General features: G+C 39.2%; 1 protein-coding gene across 2 annotated transcripts; it reads right to left on the bottom strand.

Annotated features, from left to right (window-relative positions):
* Positions 1-101: 101 nt before the first annotated feature.
* Positions 102-16,258, bottom strand: LOC118409535 (sorting nexin-27-like). 2 transcript variants are annotated; one of them, XM_035810636.1, is made up of 13 exons: positions 15,922-16,258; positions 11,284-11,521; positions 9,060-9,323; positions 8,414-8,455; positions 7,508-7,612; positions 7,088-7,166; positions 6,546-6,706; positions 5,099-5,188; positions 4,401-4,550; positions 3,772-3,900; positions 3,204-3,269; positions 2,959-2,991; positions 102-2,651 (listed from the first exon to the last, which is right to left on the bottom strand). In XM_035810636.1, the coding sequence occupies exons 1-13, from the start codon at positions 16,251-16,253 to the stop codon at positions 2,595-2,597; spliced, it is 1,746 nt and encodes a 581-aa protein (XP_035666529.1). In that variant the 5' UTR covers positions 16,254-16,258; the 3' UTR covers positions 102-2,594. The 2 variants fall into 2 exon arrangements, with proteins under 2 accessions (XP_035666529.1, XP_035666530.1); XM_035810637.1 differs by lacking the exon at positions 8,414-8,455 and having other exon boundaries at positions 15,922-16,249.
* Between the last annotated feature and the right edge of the window lie 19 nt (positions 16,259-16,277).

Genomic DNA, 16,277 nt, shown 5'->3' with positions numbered 1-16,277 from the left:
AGGGCAACTACACAAAGGGGAGGATGTTTGATGCATGCATGAAGCTAAAAGAAGCATGTTGGAAACATTGGAAGGAGCAGATAATGAAGTCATAAATATCATGATAAGACACTTCTTTGCATTCATTTGTAATGAGACAAAATTACCTGGCAAAGGTATGAAGCCATGGAATTAATTCCTTTTGTTTAGGTTTGGTTAACACAATACCCATTACTTCTATACTTCAAGTTTTCCTCTGACATCTTGTGTCCACGGTCTTGCCCGAACAATACATTTATTCTACAGATAAAATATGTACATGTTTCTTATACGCTATTTCACAATCAATGGTGATTATATATAGGCTTGGACCCTAATGCCTTCTTGGGACCAAACTTACACTCAGCTCCTTGCACTCAGAATGAATCGTACCTTTTCTTGACAGATGGTACTTTTACATGAAGTCATGTCATTGTCAAGGGTTCACAAGGGTACTAACCAGTGTACCAGCAAAATGAAGGGCTGTATGGCACCCAATAGGCCTAAAAGAAATCCTAATTTTCTTGTGAATAAAATGTGATGAGTTCCCAACCATGGTATAGAACACAATGGAAAAACTGAGAGATATAAGACAATATGCTGAAGTATTTTATATCAGTGATGCTATACAACACAATGGTCAAAGCAAATCAAAGGTACATGTTGGCAATGCAGCAAATATTGCTAGTCAAGGATTCAGTCAATTCAGAGCACACTGGAATGTAGCATATAAAGCAAAGCACTACATTGTAGTAGTTCTACTAGTACATTCTAAGATTTACGAGCTGTATATGGTGTTGTGCACACATATAGTAAAGGCAATACTGTAATACTAAAGTGTTACAAAATGGAAGAGTTGAGGAAATTTAGTAAAAATAAGATAAACTAAAACTATTTTAAAGATGGCTCGAAGTCTATGATGATTCAGTCATGAATTTTGTAATGATATAAACTAAGATTTAGAAATAAGGCATATTATATAATTTCTGTGTACATTAAACTTATCACATGTGGTACATACAAAACATCCAAAACCTTATGAAAGCAACAAAAGAAAGTCTGTTAGGAACTACATTTGTACATGTAACATGCTTGAGAATACATGTCAGAACAGTTCTCTTCATCTACATGCAGAGTGTAGGGTAACCTAATGTCAAGTGCCAACTATTCACATGGATGCAAGCACTAATTTACAATTATAATGCTGATTTACATGTAGTTGCTGGACATGAAAAACTTAACAGCTATAATGATTCATAATCTTAATTTAGTTGCGGGACATTTAAAAAAAATTGACTAACTGTCATAACAGTTGACCTGAATAAATTTGGACAACAAACAACATTGCACTAACAATTTCCATACAGTCCAACTGCTCTATCCTTTTCTGGACACAGAAAAATCACTCTGATATAATAGTACACAAAAGCCTACCGAATTTCCACAACAATTTCTTACTCTTTGTTACTTGAAGACCATAACACTCCTTTGCTACTTGAGTCTCGAGATCTTAGTTTTCTTCTGCTCACCATATGATGATCCTACTACTGAAAAAACAAACAGGAAAACTCTCGCTACAAGTACAAACTACAAACATCTATAAAATTAACCCAGATGTTCATCCTTTAACCAGATCAACATGTATCATCACAATCATCCAGCTTCTCACAGAAGATATTAACAGCCTCTGTTATGGCACAGTTTTCCTTACGTCTCGCATGGCTGATCCTGAAAAACTCAACACAAAAACTCCCTGAATGGATCAACCAGGTCACCTCTCCCCGCAAGTACTTCATGGAATACATATCATCTTTACAAGTCCAAATTTACAGCATGTTTTAACATGTAGAGCAACACTGGTAATGTGGCGAGAGAAATTTTCCCTACATGTTGTTCCTAGTCTGTGTAACACAAACTCTCACTGATCATAATTCAGGGCTCGATAGATACTTACATGTACATTTATACTGAGACAAAGTTTCCTTAATAGTCTGATTTCTTACGTTGTCTACAACAACTCACAAGATGCATTGATCTGGCACCAAAATTACAGGCTTGGCTTGGACTATATAAAATATAGCAGATACTGTCAGAGAGCGGAAACGAACAATCTTTCCTTGAAATAAAACACTTTTAAACAGGCAGTTTTATATAACTATTGTTGGACATTTTACCTATCAGTAACAACAAACACGACAGTACACTTTATACAACATTCATATAGTATTACATGTATTCAATTAACCCAGGGAATTAGTACACTCATCTCTGCTATCCAGCCATTTGCATTCAAACTGTTTTCATCCGCTGAATGCTTTGAACAATTTATGTTAAACTTTTAATTAAAAAATTGCATTTGGGAACTTAGCACTTCATAATGGCTTCTTCCTGGCAAAAACATCTCCTGAATAAAGAGTAGTTATAGTTGGCATTATTATTTCACAGTCCTGAAACTTTGTCGACTACCAGATATTACACAAAGGTTACAAAACTATCTGCCATGTTGTGTGCTTCAAGAGTTGGCAGACTTACTAGCCGACATCACAGGGAATGTTGCGACGAACACTTCTCATCCTTCAAAGGTCAGGGTCATTGATCGTCTCAAACACCTTCTTTGATTTCTGGGCATCCACCTTGGAAAGGGCAAGACATAAGCAGGGCAAGTTATTCACTTCACATCGCCACATTACAACAGTGGACCAACTGGAGAAGCACAAAATCTACATGTATCTATGAGATCTAACATCACAGTCACTCCTGTTTTAGTTTAAAATATTTGTGACACTGAATTTCCTCTGAAAGATAGAAATTGCAAATGTTTCGCTTTTTCCATTGAGTCAAGGAGTCTTCATTATGACTAATAACAAAAGCACACATATCAATGGAGAATTCCCCTGGTGGCTAGTGCTACAGTAAAACAGTTGCATGTATCTTACTAACCTTCATGGGTGAACTATCATCTTCCTGGCCTCCCTAAAGGTGTGAACAGACAAACATTTGCACTTGATTTCATCATTATTTTCAATTGGCACGTTCAGTAATCACACAATTACACACATTATCACAATCAGTACTAGATTGCATACAATCACTCAATTTCAACAAAGAATGACAATCGACACATTAAAGCATCAGCACAAAAACAACATAAATGACTGTATGTATTCATATGTAGGCCAACTCACATTTGCTGCTGTGACTGTACCTAGTTCCTGGACGATCCTCTCGAAGCAGTCAAACATGTACACAAACTGCAGTGCAGGGAAGTTATAAAAGTACCAGTACATTACTGTGACAATGTAGGTAGGTTGGTAGGTTACAATACCCTTTTGCCTTTCTAGTTCTTCTCAGGCAAAGGCCAAAAACATGCAGGATACAGTGAGCCCTACATCCTTTGTTGAGCCTACTAGAAAGACATGTACATGTACCATAAAAACAAATCATTCAAATTAAGCCTCATCATTTATCTATTCATACCCATTCTTGTTCACAGTCATAGTTTTATAAATGAGATGAAACCATTGTTTTTTTTATCTACAACTGACAACTAAATAACATTTTTCCAAATTCCACTGTACTATATCTATATTGCTGAGAAAAACAACAATGCACAAAAGAAATGAACACATACATGTATCTCACATGATTGTGAGTACAGTCACACGTTTGAAATCTATAATCATGACATATTTAAAGAAACTTTCCAGTGGTGATAGATGAGTAGATGATGGAGCAGATCAATGAAAGGCTTACATGTGGGGAGAAGATCCTGACCCAGCGTGGCTTCTTCTCCCCTCGCTGGTACTGGAAACAGAAGGCCATGCCCTCATCATCCACCTCCCACTGGGTCATCTCCTCCCAGCTGAACGTGATCACCTGACTCTGCACAGAGGAACACACAGTCATGGGAGGGACTAGCTATGTTCATATACAGGTCATATACCTCACTGATTTTGTTATGTGAATAGTGGTTTTGTTTTAAACTACATAATGAGTGCATTGTACAAATTTTCTGTTGTCTAACAAAAGCTGGCAAGGTTTAGACTCTAAAGGTTCTGGGTTTGAATTCATAGGAGATCTTAATATTATGTCCTTGGAAAACACAACTATTTCCTCACTCAATTGAAAATGAAAACCTAGCTTTGTTTAGGGACATCCCCTTGGAAAGGATGTTAAGTCAGACATCCTGTGTTTGAGGCGACCCACCCAATAAGCACAATAAAGAAACCACACTTATCAAAAAGAGTCGGGGTCCATCCTGATGTGAATGGACCAAACCCTACAGAACTGCCTTAAGCAGCTTGTATATACAAATGGTGTTTTATGCCTAACAAACAAACAAACAAACAAAGAAACAAATGAGTAAACAAACTACTGTATACCTCTGGTTCCCCCTCCTCTGTACAAGCTGTGAGTATGAAGTGTTCTATAGTCAGGGATACTATGACGTGGCCCTTTTTCCTGGAGTCACAAGGGCAGTGGGGGAATGCAATCTCATTGTAGCCTTCACACTTCCGCACCAGCTTCAAATACTGAAGGGAAGGATAGAAACTGATGAAATAGAGCTCAACATTATAGCTTGGCATGATAAAAGTTTGTCATTCAGTAAGACTGATTGAAAAAACAACATGATAGTGTCAAAGTAGTGGCGCCGCCACAGTGCCTCTGATTAGATTAAGGAGGCAAAATTGGCTTGATAGTGAAGACAAAGCACTGATTATAGTTCATCAAGATGGAATACCATATTTCTGACGGAGATATGAATTGAATGATATATTTCTTAAAAGCAAACAAGACATGACACAAACAGATACAAAAAATTTTGTCAATTGAGGTGCTTCGAGGTCAACTGTAACAATACGTCGATTAACATTAAACAGATGTGTTTAAGGGTTAACAATGTTTGAGGTGTTGTCATTGCTTTCTTTTTAAGAGACATTCATTATTCCAGACAGGTGTGCAGAAAAGTGGACCTGTATGAAGACTGTCAACTTTAGTATGTACTATTAGATATGTTAGAGGCACCTGACAATCTGCCATTAAGGCACAACATCTACGTGTATGTGCAAGCAGGTTTTACCTCTTGTTTCTTGCCCCTGTCCTGCAGAGACTTTAGTTCATAAATGTGGTCGCCTGGTCTGATCCTGCCCTTCCCTACATCATCTACAGCCTGCAGGGAACAACTTTCATGTTAGTCATCTCATAACAACAACAACTGCACAAAAAATATATACAGCATCATTATAGTGAGACATATTCCTGTCACAGACAACAATTACAACTAGAATTCCTTTCTCATGCAACAGTGCACTGGTACTTGTGTAAACTTTGATTTGGTTTCTCCAGTATTTCATGCTTCTCTCCCTTGAGACGACAAAGAGACAGATTTGATGCTGCAGGAAGACAGACCATGGATCCATGAGGTTGAATGTTGACACATTATACAATCATCCCTGTTCCACATCTGTGCTTCTAACGAGCCTGTCAAACCGCACCCCATGGGTCACATCTGATAGTCTGTGATGTGTTGAAAGTCTGATGCAAGGCTGGAAATTGGGTGAACTACAGAAATGTAAATGGTTGCAAAACCTAATTATAAACCTTACTCACACTTTTCATAATCTGAAGACAGTCAGAATCTCTCTTAAATCTGAAATTCTATGGCCAACTTAAAAATCTTTAACTCATACAACAAAGGTTTTGTCACTTTTCTGACCCTTACATGTCAATAGTATGCTGTATACTAGAGTACAATCGTACATTCACTTATGTTGTCAATATATCTGCACAGTAGTCCAAATGTGAGACCAGATCATTCATCCTGTACAATTGTTGAGCAATGAAGTTCATTCATTCATATGTAACCCAACATACCAACCCCCAGGCAAGGATTAGGTGCACGACTCCAATTTTGGGTGCCCAAAGTTACATAAGGACCCAGCATGTTGAGCCCTGTGATGTATGTTCCCTTTATCTGCAGGTGTAGAGGTCAGCTGACAGACTGATCCATGATGGAACTGCCTTGTCACAGACTGGACAGGCAGCATCAGTCTTGACTACCAGGCCTGGGCCACTGACTGCTAAATGCCACTTAATGCCAGGACTGTTATTGACCTATGACTTCTCCTGGAATCATATCTTCAACCCTGCTTAGCTGTGAGCTGGACTGATGTTTGACAACAGGGCTAAATGGGCCCAATCCTGTCGTTGCTGACCTCCAGATGATACATTGAAGGCAAGATGAAACAGACATTAAGGTGTTACGCAGACATGTTAGAAGAGCTGTCTTCGGCTTTCGATTCTTGTCCGTCGGAAGGATGGGTACTGTAGACAGCCCTATATATATATCAAACTTAACCTGCTGAACCAGACAGATCAGTTAACGGCACATCGATTCTATTACCATGATTGGTCTACGTGATGTATTGATTGGTTGATTGATTGACACCATTACTGCAGAGTACCTGTACTTGTACATGTACTTGACAAACAACTGTCGATATGCTAGTACAGTCACCTACACCCACCTGCCAGTAGAAGAAGGTGTTGGCCATGTCCAGGTGCGTCAGCTGGAGTTCTCGCTGTAGGTCAAAGAGCCATTTCCGCAGAGCGATGCATGTGGAGGCTGCCGTCGTGTAGTTCTGGATGTACAGGTTATGGGGGAACTCTGTAGGTACCAATTTTCTCTCTACAGAATACAACAAGAAGAACAAATTAAACATAAGGCAAAACTGTGGCACAAGCTTTCAAACATTTTGCATTCAACATCATACATAATAGTGCTTGTGATGGCAGAACTCTACCTTGTTGGGAAGGCTGATCTAAGGATTAAAAGAAAACAGTATAACTGAACTGATAACTTCCTGTCAGGTAAAAACAATAGACAATGGCAGGGTCCCATTTAACTGTAATGATCAACAGCTATTCTGACCAGCTACATGTGCAATGTAGGTCCACATACACATGCCACACAAGCCAACCAACCACCCATGAACAAGCTATAGGTAACACAGAATTTCTTGCATCTTGAATGTCCCAAAGAAAGATTGCTAAGTAGTATGTGACTCACCAAAGTTTGTGTCCATAATTTCAAACAGTCCAAAGTAGGGAAGAAGTTCCTCATCAAGCCCCAGCTTGTCTACTACAGCCTGTGGAAAAAAACAGGTTTGTATACATGTAGCAGTCACTGCAACCACAGGAAACTAATGGTTTCAAATATAGGGGTGAGAGGAATACAAATACAGTTTAACTTTCCATCGGCTCTTTGACTGCCATGTAAAAGTGGTAATGGCACAGACTGAAGTATCCTTAAGAGATTGGTGCCTCCCATCCTAACCACAATGTACATCATAGACAAGCTACCAATGTTAAATACAAAATGTACGTTATTCAAATCTAAAAGGTTCTTGACTATTCTGTCTATGGACTTTCCACAAACCCATTGCCACAAACATGTCACAGAAACCTGATGGACAGTGCACAGACTTACATCATAGACCTGGTCTGTGTTGTTGTTTCTCCTGATGGTGACAGTGAGTGTACTTCTGTCTGGTAACAGGACTCTCAGGTCTACCTCTGCTGTCCCACTATTCACCTGCAGCAGTTACGACGACACTCAGTTATACATGAAGCATGATACAAATACATGTACTTGCAGGTTCACTACGGTTCTGACTATGGACATAGATATACAAGTACATAGCGGAGGCAATGGGGAAGCAACTTGGATGGAAGGAAACAATAATTATTTCTACTTCTGCATGGCATGAAGCAGTGTTAAAACATTTACAGAATAAAATCCGTTTCTCTAAGTAAAAAGATAATCACATCGCAATAAAGGGCTATCTTATCAAAAACAGCCCTAAATTGTTACAGTATTGTATGTTACAGGAATCTATTCCTTTCTTTCAGATTATAGTTTCATCTGCATGAAGCTAGCACACAGTTTGTTTTTGTGATGTTCTAAACTTTTAAAAGATAGTAGGCCATCAAGGCAAGATGATTTTGGGCAGCTCCATACCCATGAATACTCCATACCCATGTGCATGTTAAGTAGACAAAGACACCAACTAAATATTCGACAAAGAACAAAATATATCAACAAAACTAACCTAACAAAACAAGATAAGCTGAACAGCAAAATTAAGCAATAACAAAGTAACAAATGAAAATAACTAGACAAGTTTTGATAGCAATAGAAGTATTCAACATCATGTGTCAATCCTGATGAGCAAATGGCTCAATTTAAGAAAGAAATTTTGTTTTGAAACAAAAAAATACAAAAATAGAATCAAGCCAAATAATCAGCCCTTTAAGCGATCTGTTTCATCAGTTGAATGGTGAAGAGTGGTGAGTGAGCACAAGGTGAGCAAATGAAAACTGGTAGTAGCCATACCAGAGAGTGCACGTTAATGTTGACAGTCCACTCAGGGTTGGGCTAAGTAGAGGAGAGAGAGCAAGGACAGAGACAAATCATGCTGACTGTGTAGCAGATGTTCTGCCTAGGCCAGGCAGACAATAGCTCAATAAATGCTTCTATCAGTAGCAGTATCTGATTATACATATTGCCTTGTAGGTTAGTAATACAGCTTTCCTTGCTGGAAGAGAAGTTGTTGTGGCTACTATTGAGGATCTATATATACATGTTGATAACAAAAATTAAAGTTTTAATTTTCAAGACCAACTGGGGTGTAAAATAAGGCATTTACTGGAACCTAACCACACATGAACATATAATTGAGTGTCTGTCTAAGGTTTACAGGATTTACTTCACACTGTCATTTCTTTCCTATGGATTGCTTGTACCAGTCAATCTACATGTAAATGACTCAACGACTCAAGTAACAACTAACCATTTCTATTCAGAAAAGAGACTGTCTATCTCTTGAAAAAAAACGACATACGAATTTTGGACACATTGCGACACAAGTGACAGCACTACTATTGAAAACACAATATAATAATTGCATATGTATATGAGTAACTTTTCCTTTCCCTGTATGCTACCTTCTTTTATTTATTCCGATACTGTAGTAACTTACATCTTTTTCTGTGATATCAGCCAGGAACTCCTGCATGACATCACTCTCCGCGATGACTCTGATGGAGCAGACCTTCTCCAGGTACTGTTCCAGACCGCGCCTGCGGGCGTCCAGCTGCTGCTCAGACAGGGTGAAGGGCCACTTGCCAGGCATTTTGGGGAAAGGGAATTCTGGGAACTCCCTCTTGAGGGTCTGATGAAGGTTGGAAAATTCCCGGTACCTCCTGGCACACAGTTGTCTCCCTGCCATGTAGATATTGTACACCTGGAGCAAAGACGATCAAAACTTCAGATGTCTAATTCTGGCTCAATGCCGTATCAGAGATTCACATAGCCTGTATTACAAATTGCCCACTGTGAGGGTCTTTTGGGGCCTTCTCCCTTAGTCAGGCTACCCCTACACAGACCCAAAGCATACCACTTCCACACACACAGCATCTAACCTACAAGACGCCAACATTGCTGCCCAAGGATGGATCCAGTGGTGGAACAAGATGATGAGCATCTGGCAATGTTATTTTAATAAGTTTTTTACACTTAACCCCTGGATATCTTACTTTGTATTGTTCCAAATGTATTTGATGACAACAATTTGCTTTACAATTATAATTCAAAATGTTTTTTTCAAATGCCAAATCCTCCTAGAATATTGTTTTTGACACATTCCCTTCACAACAGCCAATAAAGATGGCTGTGAGTGTGAGGAAGGGCATCAACAGGGCAGCTTGCCAGGAGGTAAAATTGCTTGGACATCTTCCAAACAAGATTCCAGTGACATTAAGTCTTACAGGAGTTTGATTGGCAGAAGATATGGGAGAAAGAAGCTGTGTGTACAAAGGTCCTGATAAAGGATTGGCTTTGGTGGGTGGTTGACCCAACCTGAAGTAAATGACATTGTCCCACATGGCTGGAGTCTACCTGATGATACATTCAAGGCAATGTAGAAAAGGGAAGTGCAGATTAGATGGAGAAGTAGTAAAGACTGGAGATGGAGCACCACAATTACATGTAGAGTCAGATGCATGGGTGGTACTGCTATAAACATGGCAAAGTTCAGACTTACTCTGGATGTTTTCTTTCAGTATGATCAATATTCTACAGGAAAATTAAAACCTTTATGGATAGAATGCATAATGAATATACCATAATCACTTTGTGTTTGATGCATTGATAACAAAAAACAAACATTGTCAAGTAAGTATGCTAGGGTCTAGGGGACAACTTTTCTTCCAAATTGATTTGCCTGAGATTGAACTTATCAGTCAAAAAACCCTTAACCTTTCCCAACTGAACCACTGAATTGGCACAAATTTGTACTGGCTACTCTTTTAAAGTGTTGATATCGATTTTGAACACAGTAAAATATCATGACATTTAGCTTCGCACAAAAGAAACTCATTACCATGAGACAGAAGAGGCCAAAACTTTGGCAAGTAATTTTCTATCAGGTTGTGTAAAAGTCATGTCTACATTAGACTACAGGACCATTATCAGTGTTTTAAAGCTAGCTCACACAGTGCTAGCTCTGAGACTGAGATATCAAATTTTCCAGACACACGGTGCAAGTTGGAATACACCAATTGACAAGGGAAACATGAACTGTGTACAATAACATTGCCAGCATACAACTGTATCATGTACATGTAATTTCAGGCAATCTGTATTGCAGCTACTCACATTCCCGTGGCAACAATTTTCCAAAGAAACCACGAGTAATTTTGAGATAGTCAATTTGTTGATGCCCCTAAGGTGTGAGATGTACATGAAAATGTATGTAGGATCTTTACCAGTACAGACATTAGAACCTTCCGTTCTATAATTCTGTACTACAGCATAGGAAGTATCCTTGAAGATGAATCAGGTCACGGTAGCTAAGGGTGGGCCGACAAAGAAATAGACTTTTGTAAGCTACTTGGCATAAAATTGGTGTTTTTTAAACTTTTTTTTTTTGCTAAATAGGTCAATGACCAAACAGCAGTGACGATGATGAAACAGGTCAAAAGATGTTTTATTTGCCATCTATCTAATAGGTATTGACATTCTAAATGAACTAGTACCAGCAAGCAGTAAAAAGGTATATTATTTCTGACCACAGAATGAAGCTACATTGATTTTCAAAAGACTAATTGCCTTTCAGTATTGGACAATCTAAAAAATGGTCATTTGACTCTGATTGGACAACCTTGTATCATTAGAACTGTGGCCATTATACTAGACAAACTTACCACAAATTTCTCGGCCGAAGTTTCTACTGTCCTGTAGTCTGGTACGGAGATGGGAAGAGCTCTCTTCTCGCTGTAGTCTACGCAGGCGTAGGAGGCAGAGTTGTCGTCGCCCTGGGCATCCAGGCGCGCCGCTTCCTTTCTGGACACTGAGACGACCTTCAGCGTGAGAGAGTCCCCTCCTGACTTGATCAGGTCCACCACTCTTTTGTGAGTAGCACCTTCAACATTCTCATTATTTCTGTGGAAAAACATGTATTCCTGTTCAAAATGCTGCATCATCCAACATGTATGGGACATATGCTAAGTCACAAGGTGAAGAAATTACAGATAAAAACTCCTTGACTTTTCCATCAACACATTGTGACCGTCTCAATAAGCAATTATTGATTTTATGCGATATTGATTTTTGTCATACATGTATACAGTTCTAGCACTACAACTATCAAATCAACAAGTAACTCAGATCAATACCTTAGCAGCAACCTACAATTGTTACGGGCTATTAATTTGACCCTTCCATCAAAAACCAGGGCAGTATTCATGAACAATGGGACGAGGAATGCCTAAAGGGAGTTCAAACTACTTTAAGCTGAAACAACCCTACGAAGTGCTTTACTTTGCACTTTCAGTGTAGAGAAATGAGAATAATGCCATGACAGCATTGGCCTTTATAGTCACCACAGTTTCATCCTCAGCCTTGTGGTTTTAACCTTTCAGAGACAAAAAATGATATCCTGGCTGGCCGCAATGTAATAATATGGCAAGGTGTAGAACAGTTCACGAAGCACTGATTCATTTTTCCTCAAGCAGGGTTGAAAATACCTGGTTGCCCAGTTGTGAAGCACAACCAGATCTTGTTTGGCACAGCCTAGTTTCAACCTGCTTCAGTTTGACAAGACATTTTAAATCAGTACAACACATAGACTGAGGTAATGTCTCTTGCTAGTGACTGACCAAAAAAGGCTAGGAAATACCCAGTATGCCACCTGTGAGGTCAGTCAGGTGACCGGAAGCCAACATTTTTTATTTCTAGCTATAGGCCTTAGCCAATTTGTATCCCTTGACGTCACATTCCAATCATTTGCTCCTTACACATTCAATACCTTGGCGCAAGTGATAATGAAGCTACCGGTAATGCAACTGAACATGTACACATAAAAACCTTGGTAGAGGTAACAGATATTTTTGGCACATGCCTAATTGCACAGTATGGAACCAATCATCATTGTCAACATTTTGGGTGTATGACATACAAAAAAGTACATGTACCAGTGCAATGTACCAGGTATTATGTCAGTAAAACTACCACAATCCACTGCATATGACATTTGTCTCACAGAGAATTTGATTAAAGAAACAAAAAATTACTCTTCCATGTTACAACACCTTATAATGCAAGGTGATCATGTTACATCATGTATAGACTATAGATCAAGGATTCCTTAGTTTCTTTCTTAAATCTGCAGCTGTAAAGCGAAGCTTTCATAATATAAGATAAATGTTTGAGACAATCACTACAAACTTCAGCATCTGTACATGTCTGCAAATACGGCTGTAAACTGTTCATACTGATCATTGTATATAGTAAATTTTTACATCTAAATGTTCAGTAAGGCCCCGTTCATGATGCAAAAAATGAAACGGTTCTATCGTTTAGGCAAGCTGAAACGGATAAGTTTTGTCATCATCCATCCATCCATCGAGCGGTCATCATGAACGCTCCAAAACGGATCTGAAACGTTTTTTTTCGGAACCTCCTCGGGAGGTGGTTCTAAAACGTTTTTTTTAGGTTATCCAGAATTGCGAATTTTCATCATGAACACTTAAGTGGCGCAATCCATTTTACATCCGGGCATGTGCTTTCATATTCGGGTGTTGCAGCTGCGTTTTCAATTTTGTAAAATTTGTTTTTATTATCGGGCCGCCTCCTGGTAAACTGAGGAGCCAGCAGTCCAGATATCGCAAGGGAATTTGTCAGGAGATCCAGTGGAAATGTCATGGCATGGCATATGTTTTCAGAGGCATTTCCAAGGTCATGACAGAACCCAGCTTCAAATTCAGTAAGACATTGGTTAAATTTTGATCAAAGACCAATAATCTGACACAGAAGTACAAGTTTAGGCAAGATCACAACAACCTCAGGGGTCAGAGGTCGCATTACCATGCATTACCATGCCTTTTCAAGGAACTGAAACAGTTTGCAAGTTTGCATCGTGAACGCAAAATGCAAACCGTTTCCGGTCGTTTGCTGTCGGATTTCCAGGCCTAACCGATAGAACCGTTTCATTTTTTGCATCATGAACGGGGCCTTAGTGTTCCTAGTGACCTGTTCATCACAAATTATGACACTGCAAATATGTACCTCAACAGGCTCAAATCCTCAATGTATTTCTACTTAACTACACTATGGAATGGAATTGTTCCAACTGTGAACCAAAAACACTTCTGCAAGGCTCATCTTTGATTGAAAATAAATGAATTTAAAGCACTACCATCATTGCATTCAAATACGGAGAAATTGGAACTACAGCTTGTAAATTATTGGATAACCGATGAATATTTGTTCACATATTGGTTGATTTACTTGCTAACAATAATGTATATGCACATTTAATCAAGAATTTGAAATAAATATAATTTTCAGTTCCACTCCAGAGCAGCATAATACCATTCACTTCCAATTCAGATTCACAGATTAATCCAGGTTTAGGGTATGTAATTGTTCTCGCTGGTACAGAGCAATGTGTATTCAAGAGACCCACTGTAATTACAGGGCTATAGTGTTGAAACACACTTGGGAAATGAGCATTGGCATACAGCCAAATGAACCCTTACATGACCATTGATGCATCTCCAGTATTACTCTCCTTCATCCAAAGATGATCACAACTTTCAACAGTGCTATTTTGCAATGCCATGTGTGATATTTCAGTCATAATTTTCCTAACCTTCTGTAGCAGACAAACAAAACTGAGACATTGAATTTTCTGGATCATGGATGATTCTGTCCTTGAGTGTGCGAAAAGCCATCCTGGAGTCCAAATATGTACAAACTGAATGCATCCATCAATCCACCTGAAGGTAAGTGGGTATACATGTAATTGGTGCTTCCAAGGACATTATATAATTACAAATTACGTAGTGCCCTTGGTATTTCACTACAAAGGCAATTCATACCTTCATACCAATGTCATCAATAAACTGAAGGAAGAGATAAAGATATTTGCTAGCATGTTCCCTTCCTCATCAGCTTCAACAGTTCATGCCACCCTCACCATCTCAATTCTATAGCTACAATGTCCGATCTCTGTTTACATGTATACCACGATTTTGGACAGGTCTTACATGTAGTACATGTGTGTGCCATATTGTAAAGAAGCCAATTCATTGACAAAAAGAAATCTTACATCCCACACTTTTTAAAAATAGAAAGATTCACTTCAAATGTTATGTTCAGATTAACCTTGGAGTTGGACAAATTCACCTTGTACTTGTGCACAGCTTTGAATGGATGTCAATTTAGTAAAACATCCCATCTAACATGAACAGATAAAACTTGTACACTGTTTACTATGCGTAGAAAAAGTAAATGTAGTATCTGTATCTGTACCTATATAGCCGGTATAACCGCCCTTCGGCGTAACACACCAGCTTCGCAGGCACACGGCACGCGGTGCAGCAGCAGCTGGTTATATTACACTGAACGATCCGTAGTAGTGGCAAACTGCAGTAAGGCTATTTCATAGTCCGCAATAGTATTGACTACACAATACCAAAAACACAATATTTCATCAGACAAAATCATACACCGAGTAACATGGATTTACATGTACAGCATACAAGATATATTTATAAGACAGCATGAGCAGTCAATATTCATATTAGTAAATGATGTAGTGATGCAGAACACAACTTGCATCATCATTTGAGCCCTCTGCAACCATGGGAAAACCAGGTTAAAAGTTCCTACAGAACCGTAGACATGCTGTCTACGTCCGTAATAACAGACATAATGTTTCAATTACGATGAGTACACCGTTATTATCGTGGGCTGGCTTTATCACACTGGTGGGAACTACAGCAAACTGGCAGGACGTGACCATGCATCTTGTTGCCCATGAACTTGAAAATATTAGACATGGGTGACTTGACATAATGGTGTTAACACACAGCAGGGTGCTCCCTACACTTCGTGTCTGCCAGGGTCCTATTTTGGGGGAGGTCAGTTGAATTATGAGATGATGAGATCTTACCTGAAAACTGCATTTCTCATTTTCTGTACTGAGTGACCTTTGGTCTTTATACAAAGCAGTATTATTATATAGGTTATACAGGCTTTACTCTAAGCATGTACTTCGGCAATGATTCTCCCCGACATCACAATATTGTATACAGTGTGTAACTACAATAATTCTGTTTCTCTTTTTTTCATGTTTTTCTTCTTACCTGTACTAAAAGGCTAAACTAAATAGGACACGGAAGTGTCAATTTCGCAGCATAAACACTTTGAACATAAATATATACAAAGGCAAAAATATGGGGGACATTACTCTACTGACTGGACATTGTATACATGTCGAAAAGGGCTATCGAAGAATGCTGGTAATGTTTTCAAAATGAAAACCGAAGTTAACTCACACTTCAAGGATTCTATCCCCTCTCTGGATGCCAGCCTTGTGGGCCGCTCCTCCCTCGAGGACGGCGGAAACATGTTGCAGAGGCGCGTACAGCTGCCCGTTGATGCTCCTCAACTGGCCTCCTTCGCTCACCTGCCCTCGAACGTTGAACCCAAAGCCTGTGTCTGTTTTGTAGATGGTCACAACCCGAGGTTTTGTAGAGACTTGTTCCGGGCTCGGCAGGTCTTCCTCTCCACCGCTCTCCGCCATCTTGCGAAATTGCAGTGTGGATCTGGAAGAGTCCACTACTGAAGTAGGGGAGTTCCATAATATGTTTACATACTCATTTTTCATCTCATGCGGCTCCGAAGGGTCAAT

This window comes from Branchiostoma floridae, chromosome 2, assembly GCF_000003815.2.
Source record: "Branchiostoma floridae strain S238N-H82 chromosome 2, Bfl_VNyyK, whole genome shotgun sequence".
Classification (NCBI taxonomy): domain Eukaryota; kingdom Metazoa; phylum Chordata; class Leptocardii; order Amphioxiformes; family Branchiostomatidae; genus Branchiostoma; species Branchiostoma floridae.
This window is presented reverse-complemented; position numbering and strand designations above follow the sequence as displayed.